We start from the raw sequence: 24,935 nt of genomic DNA on the forward strand, positions 1-24,935 counted from the left end.
AGGAAGCAGAAGAGAAACGCTGAAGGATTCAGCAATAGCACTAGGTAGCAGTCTCATGTAACCAAGTTTAACCCACAGTTGAAATTTCCAGTTGGTCATGTGAGCAACGGAAGCAATTTTTAAACTCTGGCCAGCCCCAATGCTTACAAAAATAAAAGCTTTGTTCGGTTCTTATTTTGAAATAAAATAGATGTTCCAGCTGCTCCAATATGGGCCTAAACACCGTAGTGAGAATGCTCAGGACACAAAGTTTTGTGTCCAGAGAAGCCCAGTCATCATTACAAAACTGATCTCTGAAAGGGGTTGGGGGACAGATGGCATAGCTGCTTCCCAAGGAAATGAGTAGGAGGTGACCTGGGTCCTGACTGCCACACTGGCTGGGAGCTTGGATCAGATGATCCTGAGGGGTTTCTTCTGAATAAAATTCCGGGTTGTGTTTATCTTGCAGTTTAAATCACTGGGAGCTTCGAGAGTTCTTTGGCTACTTCCCTTTATGGAATTATTGTGTGATATAATCAAGACATTTACCTGGTTCTTTAAATCAGTTGGTTTGCTGGCTACAGTGTGGGTAAAGAGTATGTCATAATGGACAATAAAAAGTTGTTTACGTACCTCATTTCTGAAAAGTCATGGGCCACTGGCAAGTTAGGAAACGAAAGTGAAATCAGCTGATAGTGACATCAGTCAGAACAAATGTACCAAAGTTCAGAGAGCTGTTTACTAGGCACGACTGCGAAGGCAAGGTGGCCCAGCTCAGGACTGCATGTGCCTGCCATTTCCCTTCCACTCCTCCTTCCTGGAGTCTGACATTAGAAAGCCAGCGAGAAGGAAGATTCAAACAACCAACCGTGATTTCCTGCTTCTCCTTTTCATGAGTGTTCCTGTGGTCTCTGCACCTCCTTTCTGTAAGTACCGATCCTGCAAGCATCACAGCTTACCCAGACGTCTACTACCTTGTAAGATAATTTTGTTTTCTTCTCAGATATTTCACGTTCTGGCAATCTGCATAGGGGAACTCACTGGTGGTTCAGTATGTGTGACCCTCCCTCCCTCATGTCTGTATAATCTACATGATCTACCCCCTTTACTCTCTGCTCTCCTTCCTTCCACTCTTCAGCATCAACATGTGTAACTCTGGCCTCAAAGATGATGAAAATAAGGCCAGTATAACCGGTTAGAAATGATGCAGGGCTGACTGCACACAGCAGAGTCTTGCACGCAGCGTGTACAAGGACATGGCTGCGGCTTGTGCAATACACTGTTCATCAGAAATAGGCAAACAAAAGCAGGTCACCGACCAGCACTAACTAAACCACTATTCAATGGTAGTTACGAACACATCATAAAACTTTAAAATATACACTGAAGATTAATATCAACAGAAAAACTTGTGTTCTTGCCTCAAAGAATAGGACCTAAGAGATGTTTAGATCTTATGTTAGTCATTAGACCAGATTGCTTCTCATGCCCCAATGGAAATCCATGGTGGTATTTTAGTTCTCTTGGTGCATATTTTAAGAGATTTTTTTTTAATGTGGGCTTAGTTTCACTAATAACTTCCACTATGCTTCTTCGCCTATAAAGTCAAAGGCTCCTTTGAAAGAAGGAAAAGACACATATTTCCTTCTTCCCTCATGATAACTGAAGAGCATTTTTCAGTATCAACTTACCATACCCCATTCCCCAAATCTCAGGTCTGAGACTCAGTCCATGAGATATTTTTTCAATCTTGCACATATTCCCCTTTCTCAACTTTCTTTCCAGCTTAGTCCCTGCTTTATCTAATTACTAAGGTTGTTTTGAATGCCTGTTTTATAAATTTCTTTTTTTCATAAATGTAGCACATAATTCTAAAAATATTTTACTGCAAATAGAGAAGAACAATTGCCTCTAATGTCACCACCCAGAGCTACCACAGCTAACATTAACATTTTCAAATACTTCTTTAGTCTCTTTCTCCTATGCCTCTTTATATGGATGTAGTCACACTATGTAGAGTGATTTTATACCTGCTTTTTCTAAAAGATGCATAGTATTTTATCCTTGATACATCATAGTTTACTTCTAATATTGGACTTTCAAGCTGCTTCCCATTTTGTGCCAAAAGTAATGCTGTGCTGAACATTCCTATGTATAAATTATTGACTGGATTTCTGATTTCTGTCTTAGGATAGATTTATAAAAGTGGGCCAAAGAGATATGACTATTTTTTAGGGTTTTTAATGTTTATTGCCAATCTGCCTCTCCGAAAGTTTGTACAAATGTTCACATCCACCATCATTGTGTGAGAATGCCAGTTTTACCATATTTTTGGTATCATCAAGTGTTTTTATCTACAGTGTTGATAGGGAAACTCAGGTTATTTTACTTGGCGTATCTTTAATTACATTAGAAAAGTTACAGAATTTTTTTTTCATGTTAGTTAACTACTTTGCATTCTTTGTGAATTATCTCTTCATATTTGTCCATTTTTAATGAGGTTTAATGTTTTTTGACAGTTTGCGTAAACATTTTAAATATTAAGTACATTGATCATTACATAATTGTGGTAGGTATTTTCCATGCTCATTGACTTTTAATTATATTTATGTTGTTTTTGGCGAATAGAAATCTATATTTTAGAATGGTTAAACCTGTGCAATTCTTTATTTGTAGTTTCCATTTGCTCTTAAGTTCCAAATTTTATTTTTCACTCATAAATCAAATATATCCTTTTTTCCAGATCATTGATTTTTTATCTGGTTTTACCTTTCACTCTTGGATCCATGTGAAATTTATTTGGGTATGTGGAGTGAGATGAGGACCTAAAATAGTTTTGTTTCTCTTTTCTAGTTATCTAATCAATTGCTTCAGTATTAGTTAATGAAGAACCCTTTCAGGACTCAAAACAAATATCTCTTCTGAAGAGAGGCTTTCCCCGACCCTATAATCTAGTCATGACTTCCTCCTGCCAGTTTCTCTCCCTCATTCACCCTGTTTATTTCCTTCCCAAAGCTCTTCAAAAATTATAATTACCTTTTAAAAAATACGTTTGGTGTTTGCCTTCCCAACTAGAGTACAAGCTCAATGAGAGCAGGCACCTGGTTTGTCCTGTGTGGCACTGATTCCCCAGGGCCTCTGATTCAGGGATTCATCCAAAATGTGTCACTAATAGAGTTACAAGATGAAATGCTGACCCCACGAGTCGAAGGGGGTGGCAAATTGCCTTTGTAATTGCGGAAGAGAGGGCTCGTGCAGGAAAACTAACCATTGACAGCCAAAGGCAGTCACCAGTTTCTGGTACTACTGATTCTCAAACTCTGAATCTTGTGAATCTTAGCCACCCATAAACTGGACCATGGAGTCCTGCCAACAAAAACCAAATGAGATTAGCTGGACGTGGTGGCGGGAGGCTGAGGCAGGCGAATTGCTTGAACCCAGGAGGCACAGATTGCAGTGAGCCAAGATGGTGCCACTGCATTCCACCCTGGGTGACAGAGCAAGACTGTCTCAAACAAACAAACAAATTAGGATGGCTCATTTGTAGACATTTTCTCATTTTTAAGGATTTTCTTCTCCCTCTAAACTTTTTGTAATCTTTGTTCCCACTTGGATTATCTGCTAGTGAGAGCTAATAATCAACAAAACAATTGCACAAATAGCAAGTTAATATTAATGGAACCATTTAAACAGCTATCTCAATGGCTTGTCATCTGGGTGCCTGGACTCATGCTTCTGACTTTATATTACAATCTCATGGTATAGTCCTATTTTGTCTGATAAAGCTGTTTTATTTACATGGAATAATTAAGTAAATCAAAACATCACAGCATTCATTAAAAACTTGGCGGTTGGTATGGCTGTCCACAGAAAACACTGGTGAAATCCAGGAGCTGCCACCACCTACACACTGTTGAAAAACGCTGCAGTAGCCCTGTTTTGAAAAGAATTAGAACCTGGACTCATGTTTCTGCCAAAGGAAATATGACACATTTCCCTTTCTTCTTCCCTTTTTATTTTTGTGACAGCCACACCTAAACCATGAACACACTGATCTTCAACGTGTTCCACCAGAAATATTTTAGCCAGGACTGGTGGCCTCCGACAAGTAAACCTGTGCCCTTGTTCTATGCCCTGGCAAGCTCTGTTGCCCCAGCTTTATTCTGCTAACATTTTCTTCCCAGTTCTTCTCTCTCCATTCAGGCGACACACCCAACCATCTCTACCTGACTCTCCATCAATTCCCATTTCTCCCGCTGAGCTATTGCTTCAGCATCATGACCAGAGCAGACACATCGACCCAGTTTGTGTCAGGCCCCAAGCCCTCTATATGCGAGTGAACTTCCTTCAGTCTCACAACAGCCCATGAGGAACGTGACAACTGACGCATTACAGATGAGGATGTGAGGCTCAGGCTGGCTATGTAACTTGCCCAAGGTCACATGACTAGTGAGTGACAGAACGACATGCTCCCAGGTTATCTGGCTCTAAAACCCATGCTCCTTACCACCACACTGTGCTACCTCTCAACAGGCAGCTGCATCCTGGAGTCATCACAACCAAACATAAATGAGACCAGCTTCCTAGAGTTCATCTCTGGGAATGAACCCTGGCACTATTTGTCTTCCTAGAATCTCACCACTGTCAGGCTGGTAGCCTGGGCTTAATTTCTCTGAGGCTCAGTTTTCTCTCTATAGTAGTAATAATTTAAATAATACTTACCAGGTCATGTTCTAAATGTCATGCACAAATTACTTCATTTAATTTCCATAACATCTACAAAATAAGTTATATAATTAAAGCCATTTTACAGATGAAAAATCTAGGCAGAAGGATGTTAAGTAACTAAGGTCACACAGCTGGTGAATGGAAGAGCAGAGTCTTGAATCCAGAAGCCATAGCTTCAAGGTCCATGCTCAGAACCAGTATTCCACATTGTCTTCACTACATCAAATGGGAACAGTGATAATAACATCCACACAAGGGTGTTGTGAAGATTAAATGAGTTAATACATGTAAAGGGCCAGGCCCCCAGTTAGAGGTAGATCCTCATGGTGATTAACAATGCAGCCTGACAGGCCCCACCATTCACTGGCTGTGCGAACTTGGGCAAGTTACTGACCCTTACTAGGCCTGTTTTCTTCTCTGGAAAATGAAGATGAAAACAGTAACTCTACCCTACATGGTTGTAAGAAATTAATAAGACAATACGTGTTAAGTGCTTAGCACAGGGCCTGGCATATAGTAAATTCTCAAGAGATTTTGAGGTCTGTTTTTAATTATTAATAAGTTCTCACTAAAATTAGATTCCTTCTCAGACACCTTCCACTGATCAAAGAGTCTTATCAAAGCAAGTTCTTCCCTCCCTGGTCCCCTTTGGCTTTCTGAAATCATTAATTAAAAGAAAGGCCCTAGGAACCTAATGGCTTACCTGTTTTTTCTTTTAATATTCTACTCCGCAAAATTTGCAAAGTGTGTAATGTTTAACAGCAGCAAAATTAAAACGTAAGTTCCATGCAGCAGTCCTCAAGGCCACGATAGCAACTGCTGCTGGTGGTGCCCGACGGGGAGGGGGCTGCCAAACTATGCATCTGACCAAGGACTAATATCCAGAATCTACAAGAACACAAACAACTCAACAAGAAAAAACAATCCCATTAAAAAGTGGGCAAAGGACATAAACAGACATTTTCCAAAGGAAGACATACAAGTGGCCAAGAAACATATGAAAAAATGCTCAACATCACTAATCACCAGATAAATGCAAATTAAAACCACAATGAGATACCATCTTACACCAGTCAGAATGACCATTATTAAAAAGTCTAGGCAGGGCATGGTGGCTCATGCCTGTAATCTCAGCACCTTCAGAGGCCAAGGTGGGCAGATCACGAGATCAGGAGAGATCGAGACCATCCTGGCCAACATGGTGAAACCCTGTCTCTACTAAAAATACAAAAATTAGCTGGGCATGGTGTTGCACGCCTGTAGTCTTAGCTACTTGGAAGGCTGAGGCAGGAGAATCGCTTGAACCTGGGAGGCGGAGGTTGCAGTGAGCTGAGATCATGCCACTGTACTCCAGCCTGGACAACACAGCAAGACTCCATCTCCACAAAAAAAAAAAAATAAAAAATAAAAAGTCTAAAAACTCTAAAAACAACAGATGTTGTCAAGGATGTGGAGAAAAGGGAATGCTTATACATTGTTGGTGGGAATGTAAATTAGTACAACTTTTAGGGAAAACAGTATGGAGATTTCTCAAAGAACTGAAAAACCATGCAATCCAGCAACCCGGGGTATCACATTTATTGATTTGCATATGTTGAACCACCCTTGCATCCCTGCAATAAATCCCATCTGATCATAGTGTATTATCTTTTTGATGTGCTGTTAGATTTGATTTACTAGTATTTTGTTGAGGATTTTTGCATCTACGTTCATCAGGGATGTTGGTCTGTGTTTTCGTTTTCTGTTGTGTCCTTGTCTGGTTTTTGGTATCAGGGTGACCCTGGCCTCAGAGAATTAGTTAGGGAGAATTTCTTTCTCCTTGATTTTTGTAATAGTTTCAGGATTATTGTTATTAGTTTTTCTTTGTATGTTTGGTAGAATTTGGCTGTGAATACATCTAGTCTTAAGCTTTCTTGGGAGGTTTTTATTATTGATTCAATCTCACTACTCATTATTGGTCTGTTTAGAAGTTCTATTTCTTCCTGGTTCAATCTTGGGGGATTTTGTGTTTCCAGGGATGTATCCATTTCCTCTAGTTTTTCTAGTTTGTGAGCATGCAGTTGTTCATAACAGTCCTTGATGATCTTTTGTATTTCTATGGTATCAGTTGTAATGTCTTTTTCATTTCTGATTGTGTTTATTTGGATCTTCTTTCTTCTTGGTTAATCTAGCTAGTGGTTTATCAATTTTGTTTATCTTTTCAAATAATCAGCTTTTGCTTTCATTGATCCAAAGAACTAATATATGAACTTTTAGTTTCATCGATCCTTTGTAAATTTTTTGTCTCTATTTCATTTAGTTCTGCTCTGATCTTTGTTTTTTCTTTTCTGCTAACTTTGGATTTGGTTTGTTCCTTTTCTAATTCCTTGAGGTGCAATGTTAGGTTGTTAATTTGTGATCTTTCTACTTTTTTGATGTAGGCATTTAATGCTATAAACTTCCCTCTTAGCATTTCTTTTGCTGTAACCTGCAGGATTTAGTACAATGTGTTTTTGCATTCATTTCAAAGATGTTTTTAATTTGTCTTAATTTCTTCATTGACCCAGTAGTTGTTCAGGAGCATGCTGTTTAATTTCCATTATCTGTATAGTTTCCAAATTTCCTCTTGGTATTGATTTCTAGTTTTATTCCACTGTGGTCTGAGAAGATACTTGATATAATTTCAATTTTTAAAAAGTTTGTTAAAACTTCTTTTGTGGCCTTACATGTGATCTATCTTGGAGAATGTTCCATGTGCTGACAAAAATAATGTATATTCTGTAGTTGTTGGGTAGAATGTTTTATAAGTCCATTTGGTCTAAAGTTCAATTTAAATACAATGTTTCTTTGTTAATTTTCTGTCCCAATGATCTGTCTAGTTGTGAGTGGAGTGTGAAAAGTCCCCTACAATTATTGTATTGCTGTCTACCTCTTTCTTTAGTGATATTTGTTTTGTGAATCTGGGTGCTTAAATGTTGGGTACATATATATTTAGGACTGTTATATCGTCTTGCTGAATTTATCCCTACATCATTATACAATGACCTTATCTTTTTTTCTTACTATTTTTAATTTAAAGTCATCTGTTTTATCAGATATAAATATAGCTATGCCTGCTTGCTTTTGGTTTCTAATTACATGGAATATCTTTTTCCACCCCTTTGTTTTCAGTCTATTTGTCTTCATGGGTAAGGTTAGTTTCTTGTAAGTAGCATGGATCATATTTTTTCATCCATTCTGCCAATCTGTATCTTTTAAGTGGAGCATTTAATCCATTTACATTCAAGGTTAATATGGATCTGTGAGACTTTGTTTCTGTTATATTGTTTGTTTTCAAATTGTTTTATAGATTCTTTGTCTTTGCCTTTTTGACTTTGTGTTTTGATGAAACTCTGTCATGTTGCCATTTGATTCCTTTCTCTTCCTTTGTATGATTGTTTTATACAAACTATGAGGTTTATATTTCTGTATGTTTTTGTGATGGTGAATATCAACCTTTTGGCTGGGCATGGTGGCTCATGCCTTTAATCCCAGTGCTTCGGGATGCTAGGGAGGGGGATTAATTGATGCCAGGCAGGGGTATTAATTGATGGCAGGTGGTTGAGACCAACCTGGGAAAAATAGCAAGATCTTCTCTCTACGAAAAAATTAAAAATTAACCGGGCATGGTGGCACATGTCTGTATTTCTAGCTACTCAAAAGGCTGAGGCAGGAAGATTGCTTGAGCCCAGGAGGTCAAGGCTGCAATGAACTGTGATTGCACTACTGCATTCCAGGTTGAGTGACAAAGCAAGACCCTGTATCAAAAATAATTAATTAAAAGCACCATTCATTTCAGTGTTTAAGATCCTTTTGAGCATTTCCTGTAGTACCAGTCTAGTGGTGACAAATTCCCTCAGCATTTGCTTCTATGGGAAGGCCTTTATTTCTCCTTTTATAAAGCTTATTCTGGCAGGATACAAAATTCTTGGCTGACAGACAGTTTGGTTTTTTTTCCTTTAGCACTTTGAAAATGCCATCCCATTGTCTTCTGGCATGTAAGGATTCTGCTGAAAAGTCCTCAATTAGTTTGATGGGATTTGGGATTTCCTTTATAGGTGACTAGTCACTTTTGCTAATTTTAAAATTCTTTCTTTCACTTGACTTCAGACATTTTGAATATGCCATGGTGAGGTCCTTTTGCAATGTATTTTCCTGGGGATCACTGGGCCTCCTGTGTCTGGATGTCTATTTCTTTAAATATGTTTTCTAAACTTTCTAATCTCTCTTCCCCCTCAGAAATACCAATAATTCATAAGTTCAGTTGCTTCTTGTAGTCCCAGACATCTCAAAGGCTTTATTCATTCTTTTTTATCCTCTTTTCCTCATTTTTGTCTGACTGGATTATTTCAAAAGTCCTGTCTTCGAGTTCTGAGATTCTTTCTTCTGCTTGGTGTAGTCTACTGTTGAAGTTTTTGAGCATATGGTGTATTTCCTTCAATGAATTTTTTAGTTCCAGAATTTCTGCTTGTTTTTATTTAAGATGTCTATCTCCTTGATAAATTTCTCATTTATATCCTGGATTAATTTTTTGATTTCTTTGTATTAGTTTTCAGATTTCTCTTGCACTTCATTGAGCTCCTTTAAAATCAATATTTTGAATTCTTTATCTGGCATTTTGAAGAATTCTCTTTGATTGGGATCTGCTGCTGCTGGACAGCTGTTGTGGTCCTTTGATGATTGTTATGGTTTGACTGTGTCCCCACCCAAATTTCAACTTGAATTGTAGCTCCCATAATTCCCACATGTTGTGAGAGGGGACCCAAGGGGAGGTAATTGAATTATGGGGGCTGGTCTTTCCCATGCTATTCTCGTGATAGTGAATAAGTCTCATGAGAACCGATGGGTTCATCAGGGTTTCTGCTTTTGCTTCCTCCTCATTTTCTCTTGCCGCCACCATATAAGAAGTGTGTTTCACCTCCCGCCAGGATTCTGAGGCCTCCCTAGCCATGTGGAACTGTAAGTCCAATTAAACCTCTTTTTCTTCCCAGTCTCAGGTATGTCTTTATTAGCAGTGTGAAAATGGACTAATACAATGGTGTCATATTTCTCTGCTTTTACATGTTTCCTGTATCCTTCCATTGATTTCTTTGCATCTGGTGTAGTAATTGCTAGTTCCAATTTTTTGAAATTGCTTTTATAAGGGAGAATTTTTTCCCGAGGATGTATGTATGTTGTTAAGATGCTTTGACTTTGATTTTGGATGCCTGCAGTCGTGTGATCTTTCTATGACTTCTTTGGCATAGGGTCAGTGGTCTCTGTGATTTACTCAGTGGGATAGAGTACAGTAATTAGCTGAGACTAAGTCCCCAGAAGTTTAGCTGGGACTTGGATGCCAACTGAGCAGCCTTTGGGCCCCAGTGGTGGCAACAGTGGGGTAAGTGTGCCGTTTTAGGCCCTACAGCAGCTTACGCTGCTCTGGTGGTTAATGGGTCTTGGAGGGCTGATTCTTGGGCCTCCACGTGGCTTGCTTAGAAGCTAGTAGTGGGAGTGGTGAGCCCGGTGTGTGGGCATGATCTCTAGCCCCTGAGCAGGTGATGTCATGTGAGTGATGGCAGTAGCAGTGTTGAAGCAGCCAACTGGGATCCAAGCAGTCCATGTTGGTGTTGCTGGAAGCTGCGATGGGTTGGGCGAGCTACTCCCCAGTCTCACAGCCACCTGTAGCAGGGTGATGGGCATTGTTCTAAGTGTGCTTAGGAGAGCTTGGTCTTCCCTGTCCCTTTCCTACCTGGGTGGCAGCTGCAGCCACATTGCCTGATATTCAGACTGATTGTGAATCAGCATTAAACTTTCAAAACGGTGCCAGCTGTGGGCTTGTGAACAGAGAAGGTGGGGCCCCTATCAGGTGAGCAGCATGGGCAAGAAGCTGTAGGGACTGTGGTCTACTTGAGTCTCGGTCTCACAGCAACCTGTAGCAGGCACTGGGTATTGTCCTAGGTATGTGTGGGAGAGCATGGATTCCTTGTTTCTCCCTGACTGGGTAGCAGCTTCAGCCACATCAAGTTGAACTTAGCAAGAAGGTGGGGCACAGCCCAGCATTAAACTCTCAAAATGGCACCTTGGGCCTGTGACCAGGAGGGCAGGGCTCCCTCCAGGCAGGCAGCATGGGCAAGAAGCTGTAGGGAAGGCAGTCTGCTCACATTTCAGTCTCAACAGCAGCATGTTGCAGAGCAGTGGGTATTGACCTAGATGTGCATAGGACAGCCTGATTTCCCTGTTAATCCTTGGCTGGGTGGCAGCTACAGCCGCACCAGCCCAATCTCAGTTCCAGGGAGGGGTGCAGCCCAACATTAAACTCTCAAAATAGCACCTGGAGCCTGAGATCAGAGAAGGTGGAGCACCTCACAAGCAAGCAGCATTGGCAACAAGCTGTGGAACACACGGGATGGCCACATCTCGGTCTCACAGCAGCCCATGGCAGGGCAGTGGGTCTTGTCCTAGATATGTGTAGGATGGCCTGATTTCCCTATCCTTCCTTAGCCAAGAGGCAGCTGCAGCCTCATCAGCCCAAACTCAGGCTGGGAGGGGGATGCAGCCTAGCATTAAACTCTCAAAATGCCACCTTGGGCCTGGGATCAGACAGTGTCCCTCCCAGACAAGCAGTGTGGAAAAGAAGCTGTGGGGAGGGGTGTCTACTTTCATCTGTCTCAATAGCCCACAGCAGGGGAGCAGACCCTCCCAGGGGTGCATGGGAACACCTGCTCTCCCGTCTCCCTCCTTGGAGCAGCTTGGCAGCAAGAGCCATGTCTGTAGAGTCCCAGTATCCAGGCTCTCAAAATGGCACCCTGCTGAGGCTGCTCCAGGTTCAGATGCATGTGAGATTTTGTATTGGTTTCCTTTCTGGAGCAAAGCCTCTGTGCAATGTTTAGGCAGCTGTGAATGTCAGACCCAGGCCCTGGCCCAGTGGGTCAAGGTTTCCTTCCATGGCCGAGATTATAAAAGTTTGTTTTAGAGCCCTGGGGGGTTCTCTCTTACTGTTTCCCCACATCAGGAGCCTCTCCCGACTCTCAGTCGGTTCCCAGCTGGGCAAGCTGCCTTGAATCCTCTCCTTACTTCTCATGTTTCTCATATCTTTTCTGGTTTATCCTAGCATTCTCTCCTAGACAATCTGTTCAAAATGGATCCACTTACTATTCTGGTTTCTCACCATGGTGGAGGCATATACTACCTGTGTTTAGACAGCCATCTTGATCCTTTCGAAAATTTACTCTTTCAATAAGAACCTGACAAATACATAATTTAGAATTAAATGATACAATATTTGTGTCTCTTTCAGCCGCCATCCCATTCTCCCTTATTAGTATGAAAATGTTAGAGGTGCTTAAACAAACAAACAAAAAAGCTGCCTTAAATTAATCTCCTGAGAATACTTTCCTTCTTTTTCCCTAACTAGGAATTTGCATCACCTTTAAGCAGAAATCATCTCCCTCCTAAGGCCCTGCTCAGGCTGTAACTCTTGAGTGACAGTGGTCAAGTTACATGCTGACCTGGAATCTAAATCTGCATCTTGTTCCAGAGGACCTAGTGCAGCAAAGGATTATACTTTACCGTCACAACTACGATGGCAAAAGGCTAACAGCCTTTATTTTCAAAGGGTTCATACAGACCAACAAACAAAAACTGAAACTCAGAATTATTTTTAAAATAGCAAAAGAACTGACAGCACTTCACAAAAGAAGAAATACAGATGGTCAACAAACACTTGAAAATGTTAAACTTTACTTATTATGAAGAAAAACTATCACTGATTCATCATTTGTCATTATCAAAGAATAAAAGACTCAAGAATATGTAATACTGGGGAGGATGGGATGAGACAGACACTCTCTGAAACTGCTGGTGGAAACATAAGTTGATTCACAAAAATATTCACCATAGCATTCATAGTATTACAAAATAATGTTACAAAGCATCTATGTATAAACTATAAACTATGATACAGCTATATGCAGCCCTTAATGTTTAGGAACCATTTCTAGTTCACATAGAATGATGTTCACAAAGTGGGATACAAACATATATATTTATGTAATCCCAACAGTGCAAAACAATAGTGTAAAAAGAAGTGTGCTGTTCAGAGTGGTTATTTCTACGACCTGAAGTGTAGATAACTTTTAGTCTTTTCTCTGCACTTTCATGTATTTTCTAGTTTCCTGCAATCAGCATGTGTTATTTTATTATAAACAGGAAAAAGTTTATCTAAAAATGGCCACAGTGACTCAGCAGTCTCCCCTTTGCCCTCTGAAGGAAACACTGGCTTATCATTAAAGGACATTTAAAAGCTCATTGTGGTGGAAGTGTCATTACCAGGATTGTTTAAGAAAAGAAAAACAAAAACCAGGGTGGGCCCATGGGGAAGTAGAGAAGAGTGTCATGGGGTTTCCAACCAAAGATCCATATGCTGTCACTGCAAAATGTTTAGGGAAAGAAGCGAGCACTGACTTCCACCCTCTCCATACACAAGTTCCTGAAGTCTGTCCATAGTTCAATAGAAAGCATAGATGGGCCATGCCAGCACTGTGCTGAGCATGCATACGACATTAAACACAGCCCTCCCTCAGGCAGCTCTGCTGTCCTAAGATGTGTAACCAAGATTCGTACATGAAAGAACTCAGGGAGCCTATGTAGCATTTTCATTCGCTCATTTAAAAAAAAAAAAAAAAAAAAAAAAAAAAAAAAAGAGCCCCTACTGTGTATCAAAATAACAAAACAGATGAAGATTGTTCCTCAGAGACATGACACTAGAGTGGAGAATAAATCCTAATTTATAGCTAAACCAGAGTGTGGGCTGAAGGAGCCCAGGAATGCTCTTGCTGCATGGATCAGATTTAGAGAAGCAGAAAGTAGGGTAGGACTCTAGGAGCTGTGGGGTGGCAGAGTATGGGCAGATGGGAATGTATTCATACACAGCCTGAGCAGCTGAGCAGGTGCTGGACTGCACAAGGCAAGAGGGGAAGCTGGGCCTCACTAGAGAATTCCAAGTTCAAGTTCCAAGTCGTACCAGATGGTGGCAAGCCTCATAAGAGCTGGGACTGAATATAAAAAGGTGAGGGGCCGCCACCTTCTCCACACGCCTGGTCCTGGGCTTCTTGGCTCATTTTGTTTTGCTCTACATTAAAAGGTCAGTTGAGAGAAAATGAGGAAGTCAAAACAAAGGCTCCTGGCTTGTGGCAGGAGCTGCCGCAAGGTGACTGATGCAGTCTCCCCGAGAAGCCACATTACTTTTTAAAAAGGCAGCTGTTTTCAAAGCAAAATGTTTAATAATTTTTTTTGGAACCCCAGTGTAACAGAATTCAAATGGGAAAAGTAAGAGGGAGTGTTTAAACAAAGGCATCTCCAAGTCCCTTCCCAGTTGGTCCTGAACAATGGAGGAGGTCAAACCTTTTCCACAGCATGATGGCATAAATCAGGGAAGTCCTGGAAATCTATTCCACACCCTAAAATACCCAAACCCATTAAAAGCACAGATATAGGCTTTTACAAACATTTACTAAACAAGCAAAACCATACAAAATATGTTCCCGTTGGCAGTTTTTCCCATACCATGGACTCAAATGGTTAAAACTCCTCATCATCCCAGACTAATGCCACCTTTTCAATTCCCAATAAATCCTTCTGTAACAAGCATCATTGCTCCAAGAATCTCTCAACTACATTCAAACCCGAGTCTTCAGACCCTTGGCCCTCTGGGACCTCCAGAGCCTTTGACAGTGCCACCCAAGGCAGCAGCCAGGGCTTCCGCTGGGACAGCCCCTCACTCCTCCACTCCGACTGTCCCCACTGGGCTTCTCTGGAGCAGAAGCCACGGGCAGAACTGGGCGGACTGCCCAGTGCTGCTGAACCCAGAGCAGCGGCATCTGAGGGGAGGCGGTGGCAGTGTGGACCCCACCCTTACTGTACTCACAGGCCCCAGCTCTCCACTGGCCAGCGTGCCCAGGTCTCTGCCAAAAAAGTCGCTGGTCAATCTTCATTCTCATTTTTGGAATACACCCAGGTCCTTTCAATGGAGCTGCCCTCTCTCTCAGCCTGTTCCATGTTCTTTTTTTTCCCCACTTGGTCCCTTTCTGTAACAAATGCAGTGTGTGGAATGAGACAGACCTTCCAGTCAGCTCTGGGAAAGAGGAGGGAGCTGTTCCCCCAGAGGGGTCCCCTCAGAAACTGGTCATCAGGGCTGTGTAGCCTTCAGGTCCCTTCCCAGGGCCACCACTCATTTTGCTGCTGAACACCACCTGGGACTCCCTGCCGGGGCTTCCAGGAGGCCACTTGGTATCATGGCCCCAGTACCTTGTGCCTCACAAAGCTTGAAGGTCTGTGTTCCTAGTCACTTCCTGGTGTGAATGCTATTGTATTAGTCCATTTTCATACTGCTATGAAGAGATAGCCGGTAATTTGTAAAGAAAAAGAGGTTTAATGGACTCACAGTTCCACATGGCTGGGGAGGCCTCATAATCATGGTGGAAGGCAAAGGAAGAGCAAAAGCACATCTTACATGGCAGCAGGCAAGAGAACATGTGCAGGGGAACTGCCCTTTATAAAACCATCAGATATCATGAGACTTACTACCATGAGTACAGTATGGGGGAAACCCACCCCAATGATCCAATTACCTCACACAATGTGGGGATTATGGGAGCTATAATTCAAGATGAGATTTGGGTAGGGACACAGCCAAACCATATCAGCCAAACTTTATCCCATATTGGAAAATACACATATGTAAAATACAGTGTACAGACCACTGTTTCAGAGACCAACTGGACAAAGCTCTTCTGATTTAAAAAGGAGTGAAAAGAATTTTTTAAAAGAGTATAACAAAGTGCGCACTTTTATATACAATTAGAGGGACTATGATTAGCAAGTTTTCTGTAGGCCAGTTAGGCAATATTTAGCAAGATCACTAAAAGATATTTCTACCCTTGATCCAATGATTGCACTTATAGGTAGATCACCTGAGAAAAATCAGATCCCAAACACGATTCACACAGTATCTTCACTGACCATCACTTATAATGGTGAAAAGTGGAAACAATTTGTCTAGTAATAGTGTAACAGATGATTCCACATGAACTATTGCACAGCCATTGATCATGTTTTTGAAGAATATTTAACAGCTTTGAAAAATGTTTACTAAATCTAGTGAAAAACATTATATTCAACATCATGATTATGTAAAAATACATCAGTACAGGAAGAAAATATTGGTAGAATATTAACAGTGGTTTTATGTGTATGGTGGGATAAAAGGTTATCTTTTTTATTATTATTTTTAAAATATCTTCTGGCCAGGCATGGTGGCTCATGCCTGTAACCCCAGCACTTTGGGAGGCCAAGGTGGGTGGATCATTTGAAGTCAGGAGTTCAAGACCAGCCTGGCCAACATGGTGAAACCCATCTCTACCAAAAATACAAAAATTAGCCAGGCATAGTGGCGGGTGCCTGTAGTCCCAGCTACTCGGGAGGCTGAGGCAGGAGACTCACTTGACCCCGGGAGGTGGAGGTTGCAGTGAGCCAATATCGCACCACTGCACTCCAGCCTGGGTGACACAGCGAGGCTCCATCTCAAAAACAAACAAACAAAAACGTCTAAGTTTTCTATCATTTATACTACCATTGTCAGGAAAAAATTTGTATTAGTTTTTAAAGTAATGAGTATATGATGGGATTTCATCACCAGGTGACGTCTTGTCTTGACCCAGTAATGAGTTCCCAGAGCACTGCAGGTAAAATCAGAGTGGGTGTCAGTGGCCCTTGACCCAGGCTCACCTTCGAATGAGCTGCAGAGCTTCAGAAACACACCAGTGCCCAGCCCTAAGCACAGAAGTTGAGCTGATTGATCTGTGGCCCAGCAATGGGTAGTTCTTACAGCTCCCCAGGTGGTTGTCTTGGCAGCTGTGGTGAAAACCAATAGCTTCCTCCACCTTCAGGTCTCCATTAAGGGTGGGCCTTGCCCTTCACCTCAGTCAAAACCCACCTTCAAAAAAGATCTGAGAAATCCCCTCACTAATGTTTCCAATGGCTTGTTGTATTTGGACTGGAGTAAAACCTTTGGCTAAAGAGCACTTCACTCAGTTTAAGATGTTTCACACTTTCAAAGCTGCTCGGGAGAGACTTTTCCTCAAATCAAGAGGGCAGCTAATGACTTATTAGCAAATAGGTCCTGGCAGGAGGTTACCTCAGATTTCTGGTCCTTGGCGGAGGGCAGCGTAGGAGGGAAACTTGCCATGGGTTTGTAAGAAATGCCAAAGGGAGAACATGAGCTTGTGTGGACACAGGGAGCAAGCGAGGGAGAGATGGACTGACTGCTGTGACTTCCCCCCAGGTCCCCCCGCAGAGGGCAGGAGAGATGGCCGGCCCAAGGCCTCGGTGGCGTGACCAGCTGCTGTTCATGAGCATCATAGTCCTCGTGGTTGTGGTCATCTACCTGATGTTATACGCTCTTCTCTGGAAGGCTGGCAACCTCACTGACCTGCCCAACCTGAGAATCGGCTTCTACAACTTCTGCCTGTGGAATGAGGACACCGGCACCCTACAGTGTCACCAGTTCCCTGAGCTGGAGGCCCTGGGGATGCCTCAGGTTGGCCTGGCCCTGGCCAGGTTTGGTGTGTACGGGGCCCTGGTCCTCACCCTCTTTGCCCCCCAGCCTCTCCTCCTAGCCCGGTGCAACAGTGATGAGAGAGCGTGGCAGCTGGCAGTGGGCTTCCTGGCTGTGTCCTCCGTGCTGCTGGCCGGCGGCCTGGGCCTCTTCCTCTTCTATGTGTGGAAGTGGGTCAGGCTCTCCCTCCCGGGGCCTGGGTTTCTAGCTCTGGGCAGTGCCCAGGCCTTACTCATCCTCTTGCTTGTGGCCACGGCTGTGTTCCCTCTGAGGGCTGAGAGGGCTGAGAGCAAGCTTGAGAGCTGCTAAAGGCTTATGTGATTGCAAGGGTTCAGTTCCAACCATGGTCAGAGGTGGCACATCTGCTCAGCCATCTCATTCTACAGCTAACGCTGATCTCCAGCTCCAGCGATGGAACCCACTACAGAGGAGGTGGGGCCCCCGTGTCAAAGAGGCCGAGGGGCAGCAAGGGCAGCCAGGGCACCTGCGGCTTCTTAGTATAAGATTGTTTGTCCTTCAGGACTTCCAAGGCTCCCAAGTACTCCCTAAACCACGCAGCTCATTGTCACACCAATTCCTGCTTTAATTAATGGATCTGAGCAAATCTTCCTCTAGCTTCAGGAGGGTGGGGAGGGAGTGATTGCCGTCATGGGGCCAGACTTCCAGGCTGATTTGCCAAATGCCAAACTAAAACCTAGCAAAGACTTATGGCAATAAACAAGGACATTAAAAGAGTGAGCACCTCAGTGTCTCCAGGGGCATGGTTAAGGAGCTTCCACTCGGCCCACCATGGTGAGAGGGCCGCCATAAGCCATCACTGGAACTCCAACCCCAGAGGTCCAGCAGTGATCTCTGAGTGACTCAACAAAGACAGGACACATGGGGTACAAAGACAAGCCTTGACTGCTTCAAAGCTTCCCTGGACCTGAAGCCAGACAGGGCAGAGGTGTCCGCTGACAAATCACTCCCATGATGAGACCCTGGAGGACTCCAAATCCTTGCTGTGAACAGGACTGGATGGTTGCACACATACAAACGCTGCCACCCTCCACTTCCCAACCCGGAACTTGGAAAGACATTAGCACAACTTACGCATTGGGGAACTGTGTGTATTTTCCAGCACCTGTGTATTGGAAAACCTGTATGGCAAGTGATTTATTCATATATTCCTGTCCAATGCCACACTGAAAACAAAGGCAGAAACATGTACTCTGGTGTGATCCTTGTCCTCAGTGTCTCTTCTGGGCTCCTGTCCCTCTTGCTTTATAGCTAGCTGCCCAGGGACCAAGGTACAGGTGATAGCAAGGTAGCAGCTTGTGGGAGGAGGCCTGTCTGGCTTACCAGTCTATACACTGTGGCCTCAACCTCCCAGACAGGGCAGAGAACTGTGGGCAGCTCGTTTGTTTTCTAGGCTGGCTGGAGAGGTGGGAGCTCATTGATAGACTCATGATGGAAACTGTTTTTGAAACAAGCTTCCTCCTTCAGGAGGGATCATGCGGACTAAACTGTAGCAATTCCAGTGCACCTGGCAGTGATCCTTTTCTTTGAAAAGTACTGTCTCTTTGGTTCCAGTAAGTTGGACCACCAAATGACATCATTTTCCCTGGAACCTGGTCACTGACTAACACAGACAATTGGGATTCCAGAGCCTCAGAGCCGGGAGAAGGCACAGTACATACAGAAGGAATCGAATGGGATCTCGTTTTGAGTCCTGCCTTCTGCACACTCAGAACGGCAGCCCCAAGGCCTGGAGTGTCCAGGGGCTTCTGGCCAGGCCCAAGAAGGCACAAAGGTAGGAGCACAAAGAGCCCCATTCCCACAGACGGGCAGCCCAGCAGCACCAGTGGAAGCTCAGCTGTCCTCCAGCTGCTCTCGGCAGACAGTTCAGTGCACAGTTTATGCCCTAGCTGAAAAAGATCTCCCGGACGTATTTCAACACATCCTCTTCCTCCTCCTCCTCAGGGCTCCTGCTGCAGGCAGAGTTGATACCCCCCGGCCTCTGGGAAGGGCTGAGGCCTGGAGCCAGTGCCTCTTTCCCACTGTCCTCTTCCTCACTGCTGCTCCCAGAACTTGTGTGAGGCGACACAGAGCAGGGAGGGGAGTGCTCTGGGTTATCAGCCCCCACCAGGGCCAGCTGCTCGCAGGCCTTTTCCTGTTTGCGGCTCTGTGGAGTACGAGAAAAGGCAGGCTCAACATACGTGTTTTATTTCCCTAACATGCTGATCTGTCAGTAACGCAGGATGTATCTAGAAGCAACTACAAAGCCAAAGTGACCAGGCCAGGCAATGTGCCCATATCCTGAGCACCCACCCTCTCTTCACCCCACTCCTCCCCCGACCCCCTCTTCACAGCTCTTGAAGAAACCAGAACCCACTCGGGAGAGAAGAAGCAGAGGCATGAGGATTAGCTGAGGGGAAAGGAAAAAGAAATGGAAGAAACATGTCTAGAAAGGCCGGTGACAGAATGGGAGGAGCCCAGGATACAAAACCTGGGTGTGGGCCCATGCCTTAGCACTAGGAAAAGTCCCACACCACAGGGTTATTGCAAGGCTAAAATGACATAACACATGCTTTCAAGGCACCTGGTAAACTGTAGAATGCTGTGCAACTCTGAGGCACTGCAATTATTACTGCAGGAAGCGAGGAAGCTCAGCATCCTCTGCTCAGGAGAAGGGCAATGGCTAAGAAGTCATCTACCCAACTGGGAACCTTTCCGAGAACACAAACAGGTAAATGCTTCATGTCCCATCCACATACACACCAGCGCACAGTCACGCTCTCCCTAACACACACACGCCCTCCCTAACACACGCATGCCCTCCCAGGCATCTAGCCCCAAAGACACCCCACGAGTGCACACCCACATGGGGAGAGGCCTGGGCAGCATGGCCGAGACAAGAGCGAGAGAAGTGGCAGGAGGAAGAAGAGGTAGCCTACGGCAGAGGGCATCTCTCTTACTGACGGTGACCAAGGGCCTAGTCTAGCTTCTGCCCATGCAGAGTTTCTGGTCATGAGTAAAAGGCTTGTCTGACTTTACCTCAATCAGGATTCCCAGAGCAACATCGACTATCTCGGCCTCATTCATGCAGTACACAGTCCTTGTCGCAGGGAGTCTGAAACAAAGACACGCAAGGCACAGATGACACAGACTCTCAGGTCTCATAAGGGCAAAGAAAACAAGATCAACAGGGCCTCTTCCCCCTGCCTTCCTCCACGCAGGAGGCACCAGCACCTCTGAGCTGAGGAGCTTTCTCTGACGCGGACACAATTTCCTCAGCCTTGCAGCCCAGTGACTGGCACAGGGCTTCATGGAGGCAACACCGGGGTGCCTCCCACTCTCCACCAACTGCCCTATAAGGATCTGGAAGTAGGGAAGGATGGCCACCTCTGAAACACACACGTGGATGAAAGAGGAAGGGAACCTCGGGCTGAGGCTGCACTGAGAGGAACCTGAAAGCAGGACCAGACTTAGGGAAAGACGGCAGCAGTCACAAGGGAAGGCTGTCAGTCAGGAAACCTTAGAGGAGGAGGAGCCAGAGAGGGGAACATCAAGTGCTGGGGCTCTGCCCACTTCACGCTGCAGCCTGGAGACTCACCCCGCGCCCCCCCACCTCCCGGCAATTACCGTCATTCAACTAACTCACTCCCCAGCTCCTTATCTCTTGCTGGCCCTGCAGCTGCTGCTCATCTGTCCATCCCTAAAGGTCTGTCCACAGGGGCAGGCACCACTCAAAACAGACACTACCACTGATCTTGCCCATCTGATGTTACCATGTTCGTTGTAAAGGAAGAGACTGGCATTTTGGACAACTGGCATCAGAGATTGGCTGACATGGAGAACCCACTCTGTGTGTGCTGAGGGCAGGACACTCACCAGTGCAGAGGCAGAAGTGGGTGCCTGTCCTCGAGGGTTAACCCGCTTTGCCTCCCCCCACAGCCCCTCCACCTTCTAAAAGCTCAAGAGATGATCAGACTGAAACACCCGCCCATCTTGCTGTTCTGCCTAGGCTGGAAGACCTGGCCCAGGTCATGGAGGCCCCTGCTCCACTTGCCAATTCGCAACAGTCTTCTGACCAGGGTTGTCGCACCTTGCTGCTGCCACTGGCACTGCTGCCATTCTCATCCTCTTGGGGGCCTTCATTGGTGCCACATTCTTTGTAGCCACCTGGGCTGTCAGCCATGAGGGAAGGACCCTCGTTTTAGTCTTGGATTGTAAGGTTTCCATCTCTGCACCTTCTCACAAAGAAGAGTCAGGGCCCAAGCTTAATGACCTGTTTTTTAATTCAGGAAGGTAAATCTCGTTCTCTCGTCACACCCGGAATTACAGGTCCATTTGTCCTCAGTGGGAGTTGATCTTTGATTCCTACAAAGAACAATAAAGTCCAATGAATTCCAATACCTCCAGTCATCAGGCACAGTTACTGGTCAGTGCAGGGCAGGCCAGAAGTGACCCAAGGCCCAAGAGACTCAGACGGCCATTCACAGACATCAGGCAGGTGTGATTGTGGGCAGGAGAGAGCCCTCTGACCTCCCCAAAGCCACAGGCAGCCAAAGCCAACCAGAGATACCTCCTGCAGCCTCTGTGCTGACTGAGACAGCACAGGAGGAAAGGAAGGAGGCGGAGGCCCCTAATGTTCCTTCTCATTACCACCCCAAATGCCACTGTCCTCGGGGTGCCCAGCCCATTCAATCCCTAAAACACCTCTTAATGGCCTCTCCCTCATCTGGCCAACTCGATTTCTCCACTCTTCTATTGGTGGCTCAGTTACATGAAACTGAGGGCATTTTATTATTTCACAATAAAGTCTCACTGGCCAACACGCCGCCCTTAAGCTAAAGATACTTCTGATTGGTCAAACTTGAAGCAGCAATAGGGGCCCGGAGGCATAACTGTGCCAGTCTGTAGATTCTGAAGCCCACGCTAGCCTCCGATCTAGTTTGGCCTCTCTTTTCCCTATCCCAATTGTTCTGCCTCCACTCAGCAGTCCTGGAGCTCAGTCCTCACCCAGAGAGATGGAGTTGTGACTCAGAGGGCCTAGGTCTCTACCTTCCACTTAGGAATCAAGCCAGAATCTCCTGAAGCGGAGGTTTGCCCAAAAAAGAGTCGTCAGCGATAGTTCTCTCTGAATCATAATTTGATAATGTATTGCTCATCCAGATAGCTGTTTACAATTTAAGAAAAAATATTACCAGACCCTCCTCCTAACCTGCCCGGCCATGGGGCACACCTTTGCCAATGCACCTTCATTTCTGTCAAAACTCAGTGATATTAGTGACTCCTACCCCCTAAGGCGCCTCCCAAGCGCAGTGCTGCAGTCTATGCGGACAAATTTATTTCACCGTGGGGTGCCTATTAAGTACATTTCGCAAACTAGGAACTGAGACTTAGTTAACTTGCAGAAGATCACAAAAGTTTGAAATCAGCTGGTTGGATTCGCAGCCAGGTCCTGCAGACTCCAGACCCCGCGCCTCCCCGCCCTGCTTCTGGGCCCCAAGAGCAGGCCGCAGCACCTTCCAGAAGCCGGGTCTCTGGGGCACCGCGCTCGCGGACCGACCTCAGTCCCATCCCAGCCGCTCCCTGCCTGGGCAGAATGGGGGCCTCGCGGGAACGCGATGTGCTGCCAGTTCACAGCCCGCCCTCCCTCTGTGGGCCGGTACCCGCCGCTGACGGCGCCGACCTGTGGGAGGCCCAGAGGGCCGGTGACTGCGGAGGGGAAGGCGCGGGCGAAGCACCGCAGGGGCCTCGCTGACCCCGCCGCACCCCGGACAGGGCTGCACCGGCTCCTTCCGACCCGAGCGGCTGCGCGCTCCTCCAGCCTGCTGCTGGCTTCCCTGCTCTCAAGTTCCCCGTCTCCGGCTCTCGGGCCCCTTCTTAGCTTCCAGAGCGGAGCCGGGAAGCAAATTCCAAGCGGTTGCGGGACCCAGGCCTCACCCGGAACTTTAAGCCCTGCCGTCTCGCCTGTCGCCTGAACTCTGCGGACCTCTTCTGGCCGCCCGCCTCTTCCGGCCTCGCGCGCTCCCGGGTCCCGCGCGCTCCTGGCCCCCGGGACACTTCCGGTCTTGGGGAGCCCCCGGCCCCCTCGCAGTCCCGGGCCTGGGACACTTCCGGCTTCCGGCAGCTGGCTCAGTCGGAGGTCCGCGGGCGCCCCATGCTGGCAGTGCTAACGGCCCCCGGCTGGCATCCGGTTGGCTGCGCGCTGCGAACGCCAGCGAGGCAGCGCCACCGGCTTGAGGAGCGTAAAAGTGTCAATTCTTGGCCCCTGAAGTTAGCGGAAGGGAACGGGCGTGTTTTGGAAAGGCCCGCGGGGAATTCCCTCAGAAACCAGGCGAAGCTTCTTGCTGGGCCAGGGGCCCCCTCGTGTGCTGGAGGAGGATGGGAGCCCGGCCTCGGTTTGTTATCCTAATTAAGTGGAAAATTAAGAAAATAATAGAATAATAGCATAAGTACTAATAGTAAAATTATAGTAAGAGAAATAACAATAGCTAGAATAGAATGAATTGCTGTATTAACCAAGGCTAAAAAGAATTTCAGCCCTCCAGAAGTTAAAGTGAGGGAAGAGAGAGACCCTCTCATATTGTTTTATATTGTTTTATACTCAGTACCTGTTTAAAAAAAAAAAAAAAGGAAGTGAAATCAAAGACAGGCAGCCCACCGCCAGGCCCAAAACTGGACCTGGGCCTGCCTGGCCTAAACCTAGTAGTTAAAAATCAAAAATCAACTCATGACTTAGAAACTGATGTTATTCATAGATTCCAGACGTTGTGTAGAAGAACATTGTGAAACTCCCTGCCCAGTTCTGTTTCGCTCTGACCACCTGTGCATGCAGCCCCTGTCATGTACCCCTTGCTTGCTCAAATCAATCACTACCCTTTCATGTGAAATCTTTAGTGTTGTGAGCCCTTAAAAGGGAAAGAAATTGTGCACTCAAGGAGCTGGGATTTTAAGGCAGTAGCTTGCCAATGCTCCCAGCTGAATAAAGCACTTCCTTCTACAGCTCGGTGTCTGAGAGGTTTTGTCTGCAGCTCATCCTGCTACATTCCTTGGTTCCCTGACTGGGAGGTGAGGTGACTGAGGGATGGCCGAGGCAGCCCCTTAGGTGGCTTAAGCCTGCCCTGTGGAGCATCCCTGCAGGGAACTCCGGCCTGCCTGAGTGACATGATCCAAAGAGCGCTCCCGGGTAGGAAATTGTCCCGGTGGAACGCCTTGCCAGAGCAGCGCATAGCAGGCCCCTGAGGAGGATTAACACAGTGGCTGAACACTGAGAAGGAACTGGCACTTGGAGTCCGGACAGCTGAAACTTGGCAAGACTAGTCTTTGGAACTTGCCCCGCTCCATCTGAGTGGAAGCATGGCCTAATCACCACAGTGTGCCTGTATTGGCACCTTTGTTCTGGTTTTGACTTGGCTTGACTTGGTAAGACTAGTCTTTGGAACTTGCCCCACTCCACGTGAGTGGAAGCGTGGCCTGATCACCCACAGTGTGCCTGTATTGGCACCTTTGTTCTGGTTTTGACTTGGCTTGACTTGGTAAGACTAGTCTTTGGAACTTGCCCCACTCCAGGAAGCGTGGCCTGATCACCCGCAGTGTGCCTGTATTGGCACTTTTGTTCTGGTTTTGA

At 45.6% G+C, this 24,935-nt stretch overlaps 3 protein-coding genes across 6 annotated transcripts in view; 1 reads left to right on the forward strand and 2 right to left on the reverse strand.

The window, feature by feature from the left end:
• Nucleotides 1–613: 613 nt before the first annotated feature.
• Nucleotides 614–18,524, forward strand: TMEM140 (transmembrane protein 140). Of its 2 annotated transcripts, none has more exons than XM_054494634.2 (2): nucleotides 614–905; nucleotides 17,045–18,524. In XM_054494634.2, exon 2 carries the CDS (start codon nucleotides 17,069–17,071, stop codon nucleotides 17,624–17,626), a length of 558 nt encoding a protein of 185 aa, XP_054350609.1. In that variant the 5' UTR covers nucleotides 614–905; nucleotides 17,045–17,068; the 3' UTR covers nucleotides 17,627–18,524. The 2 variants fall into 2 exon arrangements, with proteins under 2 accessions (XP_054350609.1, XP_054350610.1); XM_054494635.2 differs by having other exon boundaries at nucleotides 657–956.
• On the reverse strand, nucleotides 18,411–23,318 carry CYREN (cell cycle regulator of NHEJ). The gene is made up of 4 exons (XM_054494638.2): nucleotides 23,249–23,318; nucleotides 21,405–21,679; nucleotides 20,354–20,429; nucleotides 18,411–19,481 (listed from the first exon to the last, which is right to left on the reverse strand). Exons 2-4 carry the CDS (start codon nucleotides 21,539–21,541, stop codon nucleotides 19,221–19,223), a joined length of 474 nt encoding a protein of 157 aa, XP_054350613.1. The 5' UTR covers nucleotides 21,542–21,679; nucleotides 23,249–23,318; the 3' UTR covers nucleotides 18,411–19,220.
• The window catches only part of LOC129040290 (WD repeat-containing protein 91), a 48,038-nt gene continuing 41,513 nt past the window's right edge, over nucleotides 18,411–24,935 (reverse strand). For all 3 annotated transcript variants that reach the window (XM_063667860.1, XM_063667859.1, XM_054494633.2), the window contains 2 exons: nucleotides 23,249–23,716; nucleotides 18,411–21,679 (listed from right to left, as the gene is read on the reverse strand). The gene's annotated coding sequence lies outside the window, so the exon portion shown is untranslated. The remainder of the gene's footprint in view (nucleotides 21,680–23,248; nucleotides 23,717–24,935) is intronic.

The sequence above is a fragment of the Pongo pygmaeus genome, chromosome 6 (genome assembly GCF_028885625.2).
Source record: "Pongo pygmaeus isolate AG05252 chromosome 6, NHGRI_mPonPyg2-v2.0_pri, whole genome shotgun sequence".
Classification (NCBI taxonomy): domain Eukaryota; kingdom Metazoa; phylum Chordata; class Mammalia; order Primates; family Hominidae; genus Pongo; species Pongo pygmaeus.